This window comes from Branchiostoma lanceolatum, chromosome 15 (assembly GCF_035083965.1).
Source record: "Branchiostoma lanceolatum isolate klBraLanc5 chromosome 15, klBraLanc5.hap2, whole genome shotgun sequence".
In the NCBI taxonomy this organism is placed as follows: Eukaryota; Metazoa; Chordata; class Leptocardii; order Amphioxiformes; family Branchiostomatidae; genus Branchiostoma; species Branchiostoma lanceolatum.
In genome coordinates, this window is record NC_089736.1 from 677,912 (window position 1) to 697,525 (window position 19,614).

At 44.4% G+C, this 19,614-nt stretch overlaps 1 protein-coding gene across 1 annotated transcript in view; it reads right to left on the reverse strand.

The window, feature by feature from the left end:
* LOC136420987 (titin-like) overlaps positions 1-19,614 on the reverse strand; it is an 85,031-nt gene that overhangs the window by 9,301 nt on the left and 56,116 nt on the right. The window contains exons 89-117 of the mRNA XM_066408129.1: positions 19,261-19,536; positions 18,273-18,962; positions 16,724-16,867; positions 16,110-16,240; positions 15,433-15,589; positions 14,935-15,071; positions 14,451-14,616; positions 13,836-13,977; positions 13,112-13,403; positions 12,552-12,726; positions 11,855-11,984; positions 11,282-11,433; positions 10,586-10,885; positions 10,039-10,170; positions 9,304-9,465; positions 8,360-8,640; positions 7,597-7,903; positions 6,960-7,166; positions 6,444-6,594; positions 5,752-5,996; positions 5,069-5,356; positions 4,550-4,704; positions 3,971-4,115; positions 3,500-3,663; positions 2,956-3,100; positions 2,172-2,335; positions 1,393-1,534; positions 797-926; positions 162-313 (exon numbers count right to left, since the gene is read on the reverse strand). Of these exons, the coding sequence (XP_066264226.1) occupies positions 162-313; positions 797-926; positions 1,393-1,534; positions 2,172-2,335; positions 2,956-3,100; positions 3,500-3,663; positions 3,971-4,115; positions 4,550-4,704; positions 5,069-5,356; positions 5,752-5,996; positions 6,444-6,594; positions 6,960-7,166; positions 7,597-7,903; positions 8,360-8,640; positions 9,304-9,465; positions 10,039-10,170; positions 10,586-10,885; positions 11,282-11,433; positions 11,855-11,984; positions 12,552-12,726; positions 13,112-13,403; positions 13,836-13,977; positions 14,451-14,616; positions 14,935-15,071; positions 15,433-15,589; positions 16,110-16,240; positions 16,724-16,867; positions 18,273-18,962; positions 19,261-19,536 (5,862 nt within the window). The remainder of the gene's footprint in view (positions 1-161; positions 314-796; positions 927-1,392; positions 1,535-2,171; positions 2,336-2,955; positions 3,101-3,499; positions 3,664-3,970; positions 4,116-4,549; positions 4,705-5,068; positions 5,357-5,751; positions 5,997-6,443; positions 6,595-6,959; positions 7,167-7,596; positions 7,904-8,359; positions 8,641-9,303; positions 9,466-10,038; positions 10,171-10,585; positions 10,886-11,281; positions 11,434-11,854; positions 11,985-12,551; positions 12,727-13,111; positions 13,404-13,835; positions 13,978-14,450; positions 14,617-14,934; positions 15,072-15,432; positions 15,590-16,109; positions 16,241-16,723; positions 16,868-18,272; positions 18,963-19,260; positions 19,537-19,614) is intronic.

Consider the following 19,614-nt stretch of genomic DNA (forward strand, 5'->3'; position numbering starts at 1 on the left):
CATTTAAGTTGATACATCTCATGATTTTGTTTGCTTATATTGTTACACTATGTTGTTATAAGCAATATGTAAGTTTTGTTTGAAACCTATCAACAAAAGACTAGCCCCATGGCTAAGGGTATTGAAATAAACGAACTAAATGAAGAGTGTTCGTGACGTACCGATGACCTTGACGTTGATTCCGACACTCTTTGTGCCGGAGTCGTTCTCCAGCGTGAGCTCGAAGCGGCCGGCGTCGCGGCGGTCAGCCGACTGGATCACCAGCTGGGTGTCCTTGTCGGTGGTGTCGATCTCGGCACGGTTCTCCAGATCACTGAAGGGCACAGGAAAACAATGGGTTATATGTGAGACGGGTGGCGCCATAAACTTTCTGCAACTTATGATCCACTGTCCATGTCACAATGAGGTATGCATGTACACGTGTGGCTAAGTAGACAATGACTGAAATCATCTACGAAAACCAGCTTGTTCTAAGTTGAAGGGGTCATGCATATAATAGTCTAAAGTTCAATAAGACATAGATGAATAAATTAACAAACACCAAGAGTTAGTGTTTCTTGAATATTTGGAAAAGACAACCTTCAAGCAAAGCTTAGAGAAATCTGACTGCATTATTGCTGGTTTAGCGTACATCTATGCATGTGGTGTGTATAAATTATCAGGCTGTATTGTTATCTATCTTGTTTTGTAATCAAGTAATTTTGCTGCAGTGGGTTGTATAAACAGAACCTCAGAGCTCAGATACTTAAAAGCTCATCAAAAGTCTTAATTTCTGCTAAGGAAGACGTCTCCTCACCTGTCCTCCTTCTCCCAGGTGGCGGTTGGGATGGGTTTACCCTTGATGGGGATGAAGAACTTGATCTGTTCTCCAGCGCGGACGGTCACCATGCGCTTATACAGGGCGTCCATAACAAGCTCTGGGGGCACTGCGGAGAAATGGTGGAAAATTACTTCAGATTCATTGTCTTGGAGACACCTTATCAGTATCATTTCAAGAAGTAGCACAGTAAAACCTTGCCCAAGAAGACCACTCAGGGATGATAAAATTTGGTCTATGTGGACAGGTGGTCACTATAGACATGATCCATAATAAATACTTGTGTCAATGTGAAAAATTATCTAAGGGGCCACCAAAAAGTGATCACATTGGCCAGGTGGTCCTCATAGACACCGGTACAGGTTGGTCTGTAGTTGACTTAAAACTTTATTGATGACACATTAAGAAAGCTCAGCCAATCGTGGATGGAACAGTAGGGGAACGTAGTAACATTGTAATGCTTATTTCAAACCGTACACGATTGTCAATTCTTTCATAAACTGTGCGTTTTTTTAATGTTGTAGCGAAATGTCTATTCTTTTATTTTCTGCTTCTATAAAAATCCGATGACCTACCCTTGAGTTCTCTTGGTGCGGTCCAGCCCGGAACCTCGTTGGGTTTGCCCACCCCGAGGTCGTTGACCGCGCTGACCCTGAACTTGTAGGCCTGCAGTTCTACCAGGTCGGTCACGAGGAGCTCGGTCTGGCGGATCTTCTCCTGGAGTGGAAAAAAATGCCGAAGGTTTAGTTCAGTTACCAGGGGCCATATATCCCTGAAGTTATGCATACGTTTCTTACAAGCTAGTGTCCTTGACCGGTTTAAACGGTTTTCCTAGTTAAGAATTGCTAGCATTGACCCATTGTTTTCGTTTTGCCAGTTCATTTTAGTGACGCTGAAGAAGAGTGATGGATGTCACTCGAAACGTCCGGAAAAAAGAATTTTATCCAGTTGTAGAGTTGATGAATTGTCTTTTATATGTTGTTTACCTGGATGTCTAACCTGCATAAACGTATCCCATAGGTTACAATGTACATATATGGTTCCGTTGCAGAGTGTTCAGTGGACTACTACTTCGAAGATATCTTAAAATAATGGTATCAAAGGCTCCCTGATGACTCAAATGTAACATCGCAAACTACATGTTACTTCCTACTAGTATACCTTTCAGCTAAGTACTCCAGCCAAATTCCATGATTTTGTACTGTCCTGTTTTGCTAGCATTTTTTGTATCATTGACAGTTCTTATTGTCTGGCTTAGGTAGAGAGCAATTTGATGAACGAACTGTACCATTGAAATTCCTTCTCTACAGGTTTGAGGAGATTTCTCTGGTAAGAAAAGAAGACGACATCTCACCTTGATGTGACACTTGTGCCACTCCTCCTCCCCTAGTATGAGGTTCTCCACGATGTAGCCGGTGACGCGCGCGCCGCCGTCGGTAGCGGGGCGGCCCCACTGTAGCAGCACGGTTGTCGGCGTGCAGTCGATCACCTCTGGCGTCTCAACAAGCCCCGGCATTCCTGCAAAAATGGACAAAATCATTGGCACTTTGTTATGAGACATTTGGGAACAACAACATTCAAGCATTGTAAAACCATGTTGACATTTCTTTTTTAAGTTTTGTAAACGCTTCTGTACAACATTCTGGTTTTCCCTGCTTCATTTGAGGGCAAATGCTCTTCGTTATAACTACATATTTGCAGCTTACTGTCATGGCAAACAGTCTAAGGAAAAAGTTGGCACACTTTATAACATATCTTAACACACGTTTAAATGATCAAATTTATAACAGCTGTGGTTACTACAGCTACATTTATTTCATGTATTCATGTATTGGTTCAGCATGTAGTTACAATGTACATACCAGGGTTGTCCAACTAGCTGGAGGCTATTTCTAAAAGGCAAACCCTAAAAGCTGCATTGATCCAACTTCTGCTGAACAGGGCTCAAGACTTAATCCCTTGCCAAACTGTTGTCTAATGTAGCATTAATGCGGCACTACGCGCTCCTTAGCGGAGCACATTGTGCACTAACCAAGCATTAGTGCTGCATATGTATTTCTGGCATTAATGCTACATTAGACAACAGTTTGGCAAGGGTTGACAGTTTCTTCATCAGGAAGAAATACAAAGAAACAAACCTGCGGGGTCTGCAGCAGTGTACGGGATCGAGGCGGGGCTGTTCTTGCCGCGGCCCGCCCTGTTCTCGGCCGACGCGCGGAACTCGTAGTCCAGTCCTTCCTCCAGGTCGTCCACAACGATCTTACGCTCATCAGGGCCAAGAATCTGGAGGGAAGACGTCTTGGGTTAGCTCTAGTCTTTAAGCATTTCATAAGACAATAACAGGTGCACCTCTCTTATACCCTGGACATTCCTGAGTGACACTGTGTATATCTTACAGACTATACACCTCAATGTTAAAATTGCAACATTGCTGGCATAAGTTCAAGTAAATGCAGGGGTTCCATAAGCTTAGGAATCTTCTTCTACTTCTCCCTGCAGCCTAACCCCATAACAACTAAAACAATTATGACAAAAGGCCTCTTCCGCAGAGGGAAGGTAAAAGATCCCTAGATTGATTCGTCTATGAATGCTACTCTCAAATCAAGTCACTTATTTCCATGGCCAAGGTGTGTCAACAGTCAACAGAAAAACTATAAACAAACAAACAAACGTCCTCCTCACCTCCCTGTTGAGCCTCTCCCAGCGGACGGAGGTGCGCTCCTTGCGCTCCACCCAGTAGCCAATGATGTGCGAGCCGCCGTCCGTGTCGGGCTCGTCGAACTGCAGGGTCAGTCTGTCCTTCGTCACGTTCTTCGCTACCGGCTTGCCGGGCGCGCTCGGCGTGTCTGGGGGGCACAGGCATGGGAATCGTTAATGCTACATCCAATTCTATTTGTGGCAATCGTCTTCGATGTAGCAATATTTTTTGCCACTTTTGCCGCTCAAAGGTTTTGTGAAGACAGAAAAAAAGCCGATATATATAAAAAAAAAAAAACAAAGTTAACACTTTAGATACTTTTTAGCAGAAAAACCCCGTAAAGGTAGATTGTACATCAGAGTCTTCGCTCCCACTGCATAGAGAAACTGCACTTTACATACACAGGCAAGTAAAAACAAAGATATTGAAGAGGAATCGACGTTAGCAGTACTCACCGAACTGGTACTTGGCCACGATGACCGGAGTCATGAGCGGCTCGCCGGGCCCGTTGTAGTTCGCGGCGCGGATGCGGAACAGGTAGGAGGAGCCGTGCGCCAGCTTCGTGATTTTGTAGTCTGTCTTTCTGATCGCAGAGCTCACCTGTTGTGTAAACAAATCAGCCATTAGTAATCATGATTCAAGAAATTAGATGTGTGAAATGGTACCGATGCAATGTCTCAAGTCTATGTATCAACAAGGATGTGATCTCCAAGGATATAAAGAAATGGAAACTAGTCAGTATCTGGTGTATCAAAGTCATTAGTTTCTTGCAGAAAAGTATCAAGAAACAAAATTGAAAGATCAGCCATTTTCAATCCAGATTCATGAAATTGTATTTTGTAAAAAGCACTGATACAATGCCTTGAGTCTACAGATCTGAAAGCATTGGATCTCTAAGACACTCAAACGATTTTTAAACCTTTTTTTTCATAACGATGGAAGTCATGCCAAATCTGATGGAAATTATAAAAAAGATAGTCGACAAAGCTCTAGTTTAAAGTTCAACGGTCAGCTGCAGTTGAAAGTTCACGCACCTTGACCCAGTCGTCAGGCGCCTTGGGGTCGCAGCGCTCCACGATGTAGTTTGTGATGGGCATGCCACCATCGTCGTCAGGCGGGCCCCAGTTCAGCTTCACGGAGTCGGGCGTGACCTCGCCGATCACGAGATCCGTGGGCTGGCCGGGGCGGGCTGGGGGATCACATGGAGCATGGGTTAGGATCGTGAAGATCACGGATTAGGATCACAAATATCATGGATTAAGATCGCAAATAACATGGATTAAGATCGCAGAAGTGTGCAAAATATGATGCAGATGGCACAATGATGCAGGTATCAAATGAAAGCTGTTTTGTCAAATGTATTTACAATAGGACGTACATTTTCATGAACAGTGACAATATATGATATACAACAAAGCAATGGATTGAACTCAGATACTAGTAGCTATATTTGCATGACAATTCAGCATACCTCCTTTGCTTCACATACATTGCTTCAGTATGAGATCTTATGACTACGTTTTGGAGCATATATCTGAGAGCTGTGTACTCACATAGTACGTGGACCTTGACAGTAGCGTCGTCCACTCCACTGTTGTTCTTCACCGTGCAAGTGTACACACCATCATCAGGACGATCAACGTCATGGATGGTCACTATGGCGACGCGATCCGTGACCTTGAACTTGATCCTGGGGCTCTCGATGAGCGGGCGGTTGCCCTTGGACCAGACGACATCTGGCGGAGGCTTGCCGCTGATGCAGGCCACGAGACTCATCATCTGTCCCTTCATGATCTCCACCGTGTCCTTGTTCTTCACGTCCATTTGAACCTTAGGTGGGGCTGAGGAAAAAAATTAGAAAAGAGAGAAAAAAATTGTTAGATCACGATTTAAAACCATGAATTAAACTTGCAAGGCCACACCAGGATAATTTGTTAGCTTTTATGTACAATTTTAGGAAGAGGACATAATGAAAACAAAGGGCTGGGAGTAAATCTTGAATCCGACTCTGTTTATACAGACCCTAAAAACTGTGTTTACCAAAGTACGTGTACAGACTTCCCCCTCAGATTCTGTTTTCATATTGATATTCTAGTCTAGCATTATTTTAACAAAAATCCAAGAACGAAGACAGTTGTCAGAATATTGAAGGTGTATAAGTTGTGGATTGTGTGAAAAGGATATATCGACGATATCTCGAAGATACAGAAGCATTAAAGTTTGTCAAATATCTCACCCAGATCGTCCTTGCAGACGACCGGCGGCGTCTTCTCGCTCTTCTGCCCCACGATGCCGGCCGCGTTCTTGGCGGAGACGCGGAACTCGTAGCGCCCGCCCATCATCAGGCCCTTGATGGTGTACATGAAGTCGTTGATGACTCCGGGGTGGACGGCCACCCACTTCTCGCCTTCCTTCGTCATGTGCCGCTCCACGATGTACCCGATCACCTTACTTCCTCCGTCACTTAGCGGTGGTTCCCACCTGGAGCAGGGAAGAAAATAAGTGAAGAATGAGAAAAGTGATCTCAACACAGTTTAGCTCAATGAAGAGCTTCAATCTTCTACTGGCTGTGACACATAAGACAGATGCTGTGTACAGTATTTACAAGTTCACTACAGCCAGGAAATTCTTCTAGCTCCTTTCAACAAGCACTGTAATACATTAATAAATAAAGCACTGCAAATGACAAATCACGGCTTAACGTCCAAACATGAGGACTGCATCTCTCTCTGGAAGCATGCGTCTTGAATGAGCAACAACAGCCGGGATTCGAACTCCCGAACTCTAGTTCCATGTGCATGGGACAAGTCATAAATATCTATGCACTGGTAATGTAATAAACTACAGAGCAAACAAGTGCCATTCAAACTCAAGTCCCTCAAAAATTTAAAAAAAAAAGGCAAAAACGTAGGAAAATGTTTGCCTTACCGAAGGGTGACGGAGGACCTAGTCACGGCGATCAGGCGAACTCGCTGGGGCGGGGTCACGGGGTCGAAGGCGTACACGAAGTCGGACAGCTCGCTCTGGGGTCCGGTCCCGGCCGCGTTCATCGCAGACACGCGGAACTCGTACTCCTTGCCTGGGAAACAAAAAAAGATAATAGTTATAAACCAAACTTGATCAGATTCATCGGAAAGCAGTTAAATGACAATTTTTTGTATTCAATTATCTTAAAGCTAATCTAAAACCTAAGAAATTTTAAGAACTCAAAGATTGGAGTCTCATCTAGACATCTTTTGTACATTACCCTGATCATGAATGAGCTAGTTCCAACATATTTGATCAATGATGCGATTCTCTTTCCGATGTATAAAACGATGTTTAAAGCGTTCCAACTTACATCGGTGCAGTAAACTTGAACTCGTACTTAAAATGAGGTACACATGTTTTGCAATGCCATTCTGTCCAGCTAGGTGGCGCTAAGAACAACAGGAGGATGTTTACCTGTAGTGAGTCCAGTAGAGTGGAACTCGGTTTTCTTGACGGGGTAGCGCGAGGCCTTCATCCAGCGGGATCCTCCGCGTTCCTTGCGCTCCACCATGTAGCCGGTGATCTCGGAGCCGCCATCGCTGGCAGGAGCCGTCCAGCACACGTGCATAGCGTCCTTGGTGGCGTCACTGATGGTGACGTCACGAGGTGCAGACGGTGCGTCTGAAAACGATGCGATGAAAGGTTAGTAAAAATGTTGCCCCATCCTGTCCTATGCTCTAAACTGAGTCACTAACAGGTAATGAACTTAAAAACGTCTTGGAGTTAAAGAGTTCAGGGCAATTAGAGTATTGCTGTTTTCAACAAATGTAAGGGTACACTTTCACATTCAAAATTATGTACTAAGGTACTGTATGGATGGAATGAATCAGTTTGATTTCTTTTCCTTGCATGAATTTGCCATTACATACCCTTACAAGGTTATCTAAAATATACCTTGGTTTGTAAACTGATCCAAAATTTGAAAAACTTGCAAATTTCAAGATGACAAAAGTGACAAATCAAGATTGGCGTACCAAGATGTGTTGCTATGCTATGTACTAAAATGTATGCTTGAATAAAGACGTATGAAGAAAAAAGGACGATGTCGTACCGAACGGCAGCTTGGCGATGACAGACGGCGAGTTGAGCGTCTTCCCGGTGCCGAACTTGTTCTCGGCGGCCACGCGGAAGATGTACTCCTTGTTCTCGGTGAGTTTGGTGACGCGCAGCGTCGCGCGCTTGACGTTGGAGCTGACGTAGACCCAGCTGATGCCGCGGTTGTCCGACTTCTCCACCACGTAGTTGGAGATCGGCGCGCCGCCGTCGTCGTCTGGGGCCTTCCAGTTCAGCGTGATGGACTCCGGACCCACGTCCTCGAAGTCGACAGGGCCGTTACACGGACTGGGCTTGCCGAGAACCTGGTAGGAAACAAACGCAACAATGTAGCGTGGGCTTTAGCAACATCTTATAGTTTTATATGTCTCCATATTTCTAGTGTTTCACATTACAAATGTATGAAGATTTTAGCATTTTAAGGTAGGGTACACGACAGTGGCATGTGGTGTACAAAATGGATGAAGAAATTCCACATTTTTACAAGATAGTAGTTTGCACTTGATCGTCATGATACATTTATAGATAGACAATACAAAAAAGGCCCGTTCAGTTCTGGGGCTATTGTTTTGAAGTAGACTAGAAGTTTCTACACATTTAGCTTGTGCACACAGGTACAAGAGACAATACAGTAGCCTCCAACAGCAAAAAAAAGTCCACTTTTGGCAAAGCCTTTTCCCACACCGCACGTTTTAGTTATATTTGAGACCTACATGTATGTCAGGATAAGCTTGTTCTCAAGCACTGCAAGTTTTCCTCACCTTGAGCGTGAACTCGGCTCTGGCAGACCCCAGCTTGTTCTCGATGTTCACGGCGTACGTCCCGGCGTCAGCCTTCCTGATCTTACGCACGATGAGCGTGGTGGAGGTCTTGGTGTTCTTAGTGGTCATGGAGTCCGACTCGCGTAACTCGCCCAGACCGCGGAGCCATGAGATCCGCGGCTTAGGCCAGGCGCGGAACAGGACGGGCAGGTTCAGGTCAATGCCCTCCTTCACGGTCATGACGTCAGACGGGATCTGACTCATGTCCAGGGTAGGTTCGTCTGGGAATGGGGTAAAGTGTAAAGTTAGACTTCATATTTGTGGGTTCATCTGGGAATGGGGTAAGGTTCAACCTTTAATACTAAAATGGCAAAGAGCGATAACAATTCTTAATGTGCTTGCTCTGACCATAAATTATCTAATTCGAAATTTGGCATTTCTAAATATCAGATGTCACAGTATACAATGCATATGTTACAATTGAAACTTAGTTTTTAAACATTTGTTATTCTTAGATTTTCTCATGTATGCTACCTTCTTTGTTGACGATGGTTTATATCACACTTAAGCAAAGATACAAAACTTTTGCATACAGTATTCTTTATTTGGATCTGTCAGGGTACGTGGTATTTCCTTGCATTCTTTTGTGCTACTTTTGTAATAAAAATAAAAACTTACAGATCTGTTCCTTTGCGACCACAGGTCTGTGTTTAAAGTTTGTTTGCATACAGTACTCTTAACGTTCTGACAGGATACGTGGTATTTCTTCCTAGTCTTTTGTGCTACTTTTGTGATAGAAATGAGAACTTACAGATCTGTTCCTTGGCGACCACAGGTTTGTGTTTCAACTTTGTTTGCATACATTATTCTTAACGTTCTGTCAGGGTACGTGGTATTTCTTTCTATCCTTTTGTGCTAATTCTGTAATAGAAATAAAAACTTACAGATCTGTTCCTTGGCGACCACAGGTCCGACCTCCACCGGGTCGCTGGTGGCGCCGACGTTCTGCGCGGACACGCGGAAGGAGTACTCGTCTCCGGGCGCCAGGTCCGACACGCAGTATCGCGTCGCGTTGATGGCCGTGCAGCGCTCCCACTCGGCCTTGGCTGTGGGGAGAGACAAGAGGCTTCGTGTAACTCAGGAGAAGACACAAACTCTACAAGACCTACACTTCATTCACAAATTTGTTCAAAATCTACTTGTGTAATGATGTTCCTTATGCCATCTGCTCCCACTTGGCCTTGGCTGTGGGGGAAGAGACAAGGCTTCGTGTAACTCAGGAGAAGGCACAAGACCTACACTACCTAAATTGGTACCGTTATTTGCCACTCTCTGGAAAAATAAAAAAATTCTGCTATGTACCACATTTGTCCTAATATGTTCACTTGAAAAATTTGCTGTTGCACTAATTTTCTGCATTTGACATCTGTGGTTACAACAGTAGCTGCCAGAAGACCTAGTGGGAGTACAGCCAAACATTAATGTCTGTCGTATGGAAAGATGATCGAATTTTCTCTTCTCTTCTTCTTCTTCCCTTCTGCCCATGCACTCATATCACACAGTAATCTCAGTTTGAGCTATCATATTTGCAAACCATCATAACAACCAACAAGTAATACAAAATATAACTTGATGTAGATGTAACTTTATTTGTATTTTTGATAATCTTTTGAACGTACTTGTCTCCATCTTCTCCACCAGGTAGCTGGTGATGCGGCTGCCGCCGTCGAAGTCGGGTCGTGTCCAGGTCAGCGTGACGGAGATCGGGGTGATCTCTACTATCTGCACCTTCTTAGGAATCTCCGGGGGAGCTGCGGACGAGAAAACAACGTTTACCAACAGTGGAATCACAGGAAATCTTAGAAAAAATGTCCAGCGAATCTTAGAAAAAGGTCCAAGACCTAGCAGGTTAACTTAATCAAAGTACACTTTGTTCGTTCACTTTTTGTATAGACTCTTAAAACATCCAGTGACACTTTTCTAGAATAGTTTTAAAACAAACCGAAGAAAAAAAGAAACAACTCAAGATTACTTGAGTAAAGCATTCTGCAAAGAAGGGTTTAAACCAAACTTTGAAGAATAATCGGAAAGAAATCCTGACAGTTTCTTTGTCATACATTCTGCCTGACCCTTACCTCTTCCCTTATGACCTCAATGAAAAGCAGCCTGTATGCATGAGCTCCTCATGAATAAACAAAGGCTCAAACAAAACAAACTTGCACTCACCAACTTGGTCCATGGCCAGGATCGGCGCTGGTGTCTCGCCAGGCTCTCCGATGCCGATGTCGTTCACGGCGAGAACCCGGAACAGGTAGTTGTTTCCTTCCACCAGGTTGGTGATGCGGTAAGACGTCTTGACGATGTTGGCGTCTTGAGTAGTCCAGGTGCGTCGGCTCGGCTCCTTCTTCTCCAGGACGTAGTGAGTGATGGACTTGGAGCCGTCCTTCAGCGGGGGCGCCCAGGCGATCACGGCAGCGTTCTTGGTGACGTCACGCACACGCACGTGCTCAGGAGCGCCAGGTGTGTCTGGGAGGGAACGCAGGTGGGCAGGTGAGATTTGGAACAGGTGTGTAGGTGAGATTCGAAATAACATATTAAGTATTACCAAGCTATTGGCATATCAAGTCGTTCGTTTTAAAAAGCTGAGAATCTCTTCGTATCACACAAGGTAAACCTCCAACTTTATTATGATAAAAAAAAACTCGTACATTTTGAAAATAGATACTGCGGTATCAAAACATATGGAAAGAAAACAAGCTATTTTGGCTTAATGACATTGGTTTTTCATAGATTTAAGTTTCCCCATTGCAAAATTTATGCCTCGGATGGACCCTTAAGCTTAGTAGGTGATGCTACAACTGGTGTTACAAATGCATCTTCTTTGACTTCAACTAAAAGGAGAGTAAGAAGTGAAGAACGTACCGATGACTTTGACGTTGATGCCGACGGTCTTGGTTCCGCTGGGGTTCTCCAGCGTCAGCTCGAAGCGGCCGGCGTCGCGGCGGTTCGTGTTCACGATCACCAGCTGGGTCGCGACCTCGCTGACCTCGATGTTAGCTCGGTTCTCCAGGTCACTGGACGAGAACAGAGAATTATTAAGTCATCATCAGACCGTATTCTAACGAGGAGACAGGATTGGGCTGAGATCGATTCTTTTTCTGTAGCACTGTCAAAAATTTTAATAGTAATTGATGATCATTTAATTTTTTTACATTTCTCAACTTGGGCAAACATAGACCTACAAAACAACAAGTAGGACGATGATTCTGCTTGTTTATTTTTTAAGGGAATGCAATGCATCAGAATCTTACAGACAACGAACTACAAATATCGAATTTGGTGCTGAGAGTGATTTAAGTTCGGAAAAGCGCCCAAGAGGTACAAGCATCATTCTAAGAAACCCTTGAGGTTTTATCATGAAAACATCCTTGAAGAAATCGTTCAATGACTTACAAGATGATTTAAACAGAACTTCAAAAAGAGTCGTTCCCTCACCTGTCGTCCTTGACCCATGTGACCTTGGGGAATGGCTTCCCGCGGACCGGCACGTAGAAGCGGAGCGGCACTCCGGCCTTCACGGTCACGGTGCGCTTCAGGGACGCGTCCAGCTTGCACTCCGGCGGGGCTGCGGAACGAGCACATGGCAACAGTTATATTTACATACTGGGGAACGAGCACATGGCAAAAGTTATATTTACATACTTGGGAACCGGTACATATCAACAGCTACATTTACATATTGGGGAACGAGCATATGTCAACAGTACATTTACATATTAAGGAACGAGCACATGTCAACAGTTATATTTCAGTTCCTTTTCTTCGAATCTTGATAAGAAAAATCAATACCCTCAGACTTTGAATTATCCTTAGAAAACAGCAATGTCTTAAAAACCCATCCGTGTAATAAGAATCAAATTTAATGTCTTAATTTGTCAATGTCATGCGTTGAGATTTTCTCTATACCTTAATATCTTAAGAATATCCAATATCTTAAGAAACAGCCATGTCTTAAAGATGTGAGAAAATGCTGATATCTTAAAAGCACATCAGCGTAGTAAGAAACTATCAGATTTCATGTCTTCACTTGTCAATGTCTTATGAATTTTGCGAGAGCTTACTAGTATGCATACATTGATATCTAAAGAATACCGAATATCTTAAGAAACAGCATTATGTCTTAAAGACGTACCGGACATGTCCCTTGGGAAGACAATGCCCTCCACGGGGGCGGGCTCACCGACGCCGTACTCATTCACGGCGCTGACCCGGAAGTGCAAACCTTTCCCTTCCTCCAGGTCAGGTACGATCAGTTCGCACTGCTTGATGGTGGAGAGGCTGTGGGCCTTCTTCCACTCTTCAGTTGTCTGCAAAACGGTAAACAAAACCGGCTTTAATCTCTAGAAATATCGTTTAATTCTGAGCATTGTCCATTCACACACTCCGGTTGTGACCCCTCTTATTATTAGTAAACCAAAGAATAGGCTTTAGAGTTGTTAGAGCAGAATGTCAATGCCATTTTCACCGTATTTCATGAAACTTAGTGTTTTAAGGGTGCCGACATTGTGAACTTGAATTTCTTGGCCTTCTGAAATTGTTCTATAAAGTTCATCAATGATGCAAAGCTAACAATGGAATTTTGCACAAGGTATAAATCTAGCATTTCAAATGATAGACATTTGACAGATCAAAATAATTCCTGCCCAAAAGCCGAGATTTGTCTAATTTATCTGGAACATAAATGTTTCTTACCTCGTCCTTCTTCTCCACGATGTATCCGTAGATCTTGCTGCCGCCGTCGCTGTAGGGCGGATGCCACAGCAGACTCACGGACTCCTTAGTCGTCTCCAGCACCTCGGCGTTCTGCGGCGCGTGCGGCTTCCCGACCGGGTCGCGCGCCAGCACCGGCATGCAGGACGGGCTGAACTTGCCGCGCCCGGCTTCGTTCTCGGCCGCCACGCGGAAGTCGTACTCCAGCCCCTCCGTCAGGTCCTCGTGCGCGAGCTCCGTGTCCTTCACGAGGGCCCGGTTAATCCGCTGCCACCTGGGGGGAACATAACAACACTTTTTGGTTAGCAGGAAAGATCGTCTGGTAATCAAATTTAATCTTATTAATAAATCAACAGGATTACAGAAGATTACAAGACAGAATACCCTTGAGTACCGTTGATCTTTAAAAAAATCATTTAGACATAACTACAGATCAAAATCTGATATTAATGATAATGAAATAATAAAACCTTTGTTGTATTACTTGGTTCAAATTCTGAAGATAGCTATAAAATTTCAGATTCTGAAGGGAGTCAGTAAGGTTTGTAATTTAGCTTTTGCTGACATTCAAATTGAATATTGTGAATTCCATTTTTTTCTGTGTGCTTAAATTTTGAGGGTAGGTACACCTGTGTAGCTATTCTCAAACATGAATTTCGAGTTCTGACACAAGTCCTATGATTTTTCAATAAGACGAGACCCTAACCTCATGGCGCTGTGTTCCTTCCTCTCGACCACGTAGCCGAGAATCTCGTTGCCGCCGTCGGACTCGGGCACCTGCCAGGTGATGACGCACGTCTCACTCGTGACGTCCTTGATGACGGGCTTAGGCGGTTGTGATGGTACATCTTAAAGGAGGGAGGGGGTTAAGAAGAGTTAGCTTCAAGTATCACACATTGCATCTACTTGGTAGAAGTCTTGAATAATACTTCATGTTCCAGTAAGAGTTTGACATGCTGGAAGGTGTAGGTTTGCGATTTTTTCATAGTAAATGTATGATCTTAGTTTTTGCGCTTCAAAACAAAATAATGAAAAGGAGAGTGTCAAAAATGTTTACGGATATTGGATGAGAAATGTCAGTGCTTAAGTCATTTGTATCTAATCTTGTCTTATCTCTTTAACATTTTAACAAGTAGGCTCTCATTGATAGCAAACCTTAGAATGCGAACATATGTAATCATGTAGCCTCAGTCGTTTTGAATTGTAATAATTGTAGTGTATCTATCTAGCATGTATTCCAGGATGACTAGAAAGTACATGTATTTTACTAATTGAGATTCTAAACAAATAGAAAAACAAACAAACAAAAACTTTTCCTCACCGAAGGAGTGCTTGGCGATGATCGGCTCGGACACCAGCGGCTCGCCGGGCCCGTTGTAGTTGACGGCGCGCACGCGGAAGATGTAAGTCTCCTTGTGCTTCAGCTTGGTGACCTTGTGGGTCGTCTTCCTCACTGCCGCACTGACCTTCATCCACGCTCCTGGCACCTGTAAGGAGGGAGAGAAGGAGTCTTAAAATCTTTCCACAAAACATGGCAGGCTCTAAGCTGTGAGCACTTTGTACTTCAAAGTTGGCATTTTGTCCACACATTACCGAATGAGACATGCACTGAATGGGGGAGTTTGTTATAAGTACTTTAAGCAGTTTTGTCAGTAGAGGATGCCATTGTTCATTAATTTTGCCTTAACAATCAGTATGCTAAAGTAGCCGTTTTGGCACCACGTTTGCATTGTTGATGGGGTAAGGCAGCAGGGAGAACGTTAAAAGTTTGTCAAAATATGATGAATTGTAAAACGCGTCGTTACCTTGACGTCGCACTTGTCGATGATGTAGTTGGTGATGGGCAGCCCGCCGTTGTCGGCAGGTGTGTCCCAGGTGAGCACGCACGTCTCAGGTGTGACATCTGATACCCTCAGCGGGCCCATGGGCACGCCAGGTACAGCTAAGGGGCGAGAAAACATCACCAGGTGAGAAAATATTCAGAAAAAGAGTAAGAAATCTGTCACTTTTAGCATTCCTTATGCATGAATGATTATGGCATTAAGCAACTGTTCGCTTAACTCCATATTCCTGGTGACCCATACCTATGTCTTTGACATTTCTGTATCTGTGCTTATGTTTTGATCGATCTTCCTCCAGTGAACAAATTTGACGTTTAATAGGTATGTGTTTTCTTTCGGAAGACCTTTGATGAAGGCAACTCAGGCGAAGGATGAGGAGACCTTATCGAGTACAATTAAGTAGTGGTGTTGTGTTTCAATAGTTGCAAAATGCTGCAGTAACATTTGTCTTGAGAAACTTACATTGCACGTTGACCTCGACGGCCACGCTGGCCTCTCCGTGGTCGTTCTTGACGGAGAAGGTGTAGCGGCCGGTGTCTGCGCGCACGCAGTTCTTAATCAGCAGAGTCCTCGTCTTCTCCTTCTTCACGATGGTGGTCCGGTCAGACCGCATCAGTGCCTACAGAGGAGGAAGAACAGTGACTGTGTCATTTCTACTGTTTTTGTTTTGTATTGTACGTGTCATTGCATCCCAGCTTGTTTTATGTAAGGCTTTATTCTCGCAAGGATGTTTAACGTTATCTTGTACTGCAAAATGAGAAAGATTCAGTCTTGGAAATATCTACAAAATGTCCAAATAAGTCAGCAATGGCTACCGAGATAGAGCAAACACTCATGCTCACTTTTGTTGTTCACATGTCATTACATTTCAAATATGTCTCACGTAGCACTTTTTTTCTTGTACTTCATCTTGAACTGCATGCAGACTGAGAATGTCTCAGTCTCAGTCTTTACAAAATTATCTAAATATATCTAGTAACTAGAGGAAGGGCATAAAGGAATCTCATGGTCAATTTGCATTCCTCATGTTGGAAAAGAATTGCTGTTTTGAACAGAATGTGTATCTACATTGAACTATACATTGTTGGATGTATATCGTACTCTATCAGTCTATGTCTTCTTTATACAACAAAACTGACCTTTCTGCCGAGACGCCATTCCGTCGAAGGCTCGGGCTTGCCTGCGAAGTGCATGATCAGCTCGATATTCCTGCCAGCCTGGTACGTCATCTGGTTCTTAAGGGTCGCGTCCAGATGGGCTTTGGGTGGGGCTGAGGGAAGGAAGACTTTGTAAGACATTTTTCTCCAGGAACGGTTGCAACATCATGTAAGATTTACAGGATGATTTTGCCTCAGATTTAGGCCGACAGAGAAAGAAATGGGCAAACAACAACTTGTATCCGTATCTATGCTCATTATGTGGGGCACATATCTAGCCAACAATACCATCAAACTTTAAGCGTGGTTTTAAAATGCTTCAAAATCTAGTGCTGTAAACCAGTGCCATTTCATGTATACATATCATTATCAATCGTTGGCACTTTTTGTCTCAGGAGACGGTAGACAGCGTCGGTCAGTCATTCAGTGATTATTAATAGTGCATTGTATACTATGGATAAAACTACATTCTAAAACAATTAGACACAATGTAACAATATTTCATATTTCTGAACACAACCGAAGCGTACGTGTTGGGCTTGCCTGTATATGTATCAGAAAGGGAAAGCGAAATGAAAGTGAAATGTGGCACTTACAGATGTCGTCCTTGCAGATAACAGGGATGGTGGGGTCGGAGTAGTGGCCGAGGATGCCGGCCGCGTTCTTGCCGCGGACGCGGAACTCGTACTTCGCCTCCTTAATCAGACCCTTCACAACGTACTCACGGGTGTTCACAATGCCTGGTGGGGAAAATGAAGGAAACATTTGAGATTAGCCATTACAAAATCACACAAATTATCTAGAATAAGCCTAGCAATTTTCAGTGTCTTTAAACATGGCCAAATTATACTAGATTTATGTAAACTTCTAAATCTCCAGAAAACTACATTTTTGCAATGCCTTTAGTCTGCCCTTAGTCTTAACAGACTGTATCATTTTCATTCCAAGACAAGAGATCACTGGAATCTTTGGTTTAAAGTCTGAAGACTTTACGAAGGCTTCTCTTAAAAATCCGTTTACTTCAATGACGGGGACTACCCTTAAGATAAAGCAATCAAAAGATAAGTAAGTTGAAAAGTTTTCCTTGCCTGGGTGGCAATTCTACAATGTCTTTAGTCTACTTTCAACAGACACTACAACCCTTCTGTATCATATTCATTCGAGACAAAAGATCAGGAATCTAAGTACTAAGGACCCTCTTGGACTTAAACAGTGGAGACTCCTCTTAAAGGACAAGAAAGCAGGACCCAGGGTTCTCCTCCTATAAAAACTATCTTCTGTCAGGGAGTTAGTAGCTAAATTGACTCCAACCCTCATCCCAACATCATAAATGGATTATCCTCTGTAGGGGATCTCTTCCCGTCTGGCTCCAAGAACAATAGAATGGGATCAGAGCAGACAACAGGAACTCATTTGCATATTAACTGACGTCTCAAGTTTTGAAAAATCCTGTATTTCTCTCACTAGTTTTTGAAGAAAACATTGCCAGACCAGCAAAATAACCCAGATATATGTAACAAAGCTACGTAATCAATACAATACATAACTTTGCTAGGCAACTTTCCGAAAATCATAACAATGATTGTGTTTTCAACTGTCAAAGCAACCCCTTCAAAGTTGGAATTTTACCTATATTTTCCTCAGAGCTGAATTAGCTTTGATAGCTGTGTGTCTAGAAGACTTATACAATTGTGGTGACTACTTGGTAGTAAAAGAAACCAGTATAGACTCAGGGGCTCTGTAGAAATGTAATTTGAATACTGACAGCCAATGTCTGAGACATTCTACCAGTGAGCATGGCAGGCCAGTGTTACTAGGCCAGTGTTGTAATTGCTTCATATTCTTGGTTATAGGTACTACAAAGCTGATGTTTATGTGCAGCTATACTTTGATTCCTTTTATACACTATATGATTTCAAACATGTGCTGAAGTAACTTCAATACTTGGTAAATTGTCTTAGCCAGCGAGCCCCTTCACTGATGTGAACACCACGACATTCAGAAGCAGACTGAGGTCTGGGAGTTTACGTTAGCTGAATTTATTGGGTGGTTTTATAGTCCAGCCTTGCTCTTTAAGATCAATCAATCAATCGATCACTCAATGAATCAGTGAACAAATAAAGGTGGAAAAGCTTTTTTTCTAACCTGGGTGGCACATGACCCACTGCGCATTCTCCTTGTCCTTCTGGAACCTCTCCACGATGTAGCCGACGATGCGGGCGCCGCCGTCGGTCAGCGGGGCGTGCCAGGCCAGCGTCACGGAGGCCCGCGTCACGCCCAGCACGCGCACGTTCTGCGGAGGAGACACGGGGTCCACGGCCAGGACCAGCCCTGGGGACGGAGGAAGGGAACGAGAGAAAAGGTTAAAAACGAATAACAGCGTCACGGAGGCCCGCGTCACGCCCAGCACGCGCACGTTTTGCGGAGGAGACACGGGGTCCACGGCCAGGACCAGCCCTGGGGACGGAGGAAGGGAACGAGAGAAAAGGTTAAAAACGAATAACAGCGTCACGGAGGCCCGCGTCACGCCCAGCACGCGCACGTTCTGCGGAGGAGACACGGGGTCCACGGCCAGGACCAGCCCTGGGGACGGAGGAAGGGAACGAGAGAAAAGGTTAAAAACGAATAACAGCGTCACGGAGGCCCGCGTCACGCCCAGCACGCGCACGTTCTGCGGAGGAGACACGGGGTCCACGGCCAGGACCAGCCCTGGGGACGGAGGAAGGGAACGAGAGAAAAGGTTAAAAACGAATAACAGCGTCACGGAGGCCCGCGTCACGCCCAGCACGCGCACGTTCTGCGGAGGAGACACGGGGTCCACGGCCAGGACCAGCCCTGGGGACGGAGGGAGGGAACGCGGGAAAAGGTTACAAACGAGTGAAATAGCAGACAAAAAGAAAACCATACAAAATAGAGATAATAGTGCTTTAAGAGACGTCTAAAAAAGCCGGAGCTTGGACAGTAGTAAACGGCACTGCTACTCATTTAATGTTTGACAAAGACAGGCTACTAACAGTTAATAGGTATCGGAAATTTGACAAGACCAAGTTACTATTGAATATCTTTAGTTCTTCAAGAGTTTATTCTACATATTGATGAATATTTTGCAATGAGATAAACTGAAGATGAGTACCTGAAGGCTCGCTGTGCTTGCTCGCACCAGCGGCGTTCACGGCGCAGACGCGGTAATCGTACTCGCTTCCCACGTTCAATCCGGCCGCTTGGACCTCGCACTTCTTCACGGGGTAGCGCGTCACCCGCATCCAGCGGTTCGACGTGCGCTCCTTCTTTTCGACCACGTAGCCGGTGATCTCCGAGCCGCCGTCCTCCGCCGGCTTGTCCCAGGTGATTCGCATGGACTCCTTGGTCACGTCAGACACCTGGATGCTCCTGGGCGGAGTCGGGGGGTCTGGAAGGGAGGGAGACAGTTATAGAGCGTTTCCAGGAACACAAAACCTCAAGTTCTCACAAGAACAGTACAAAATCT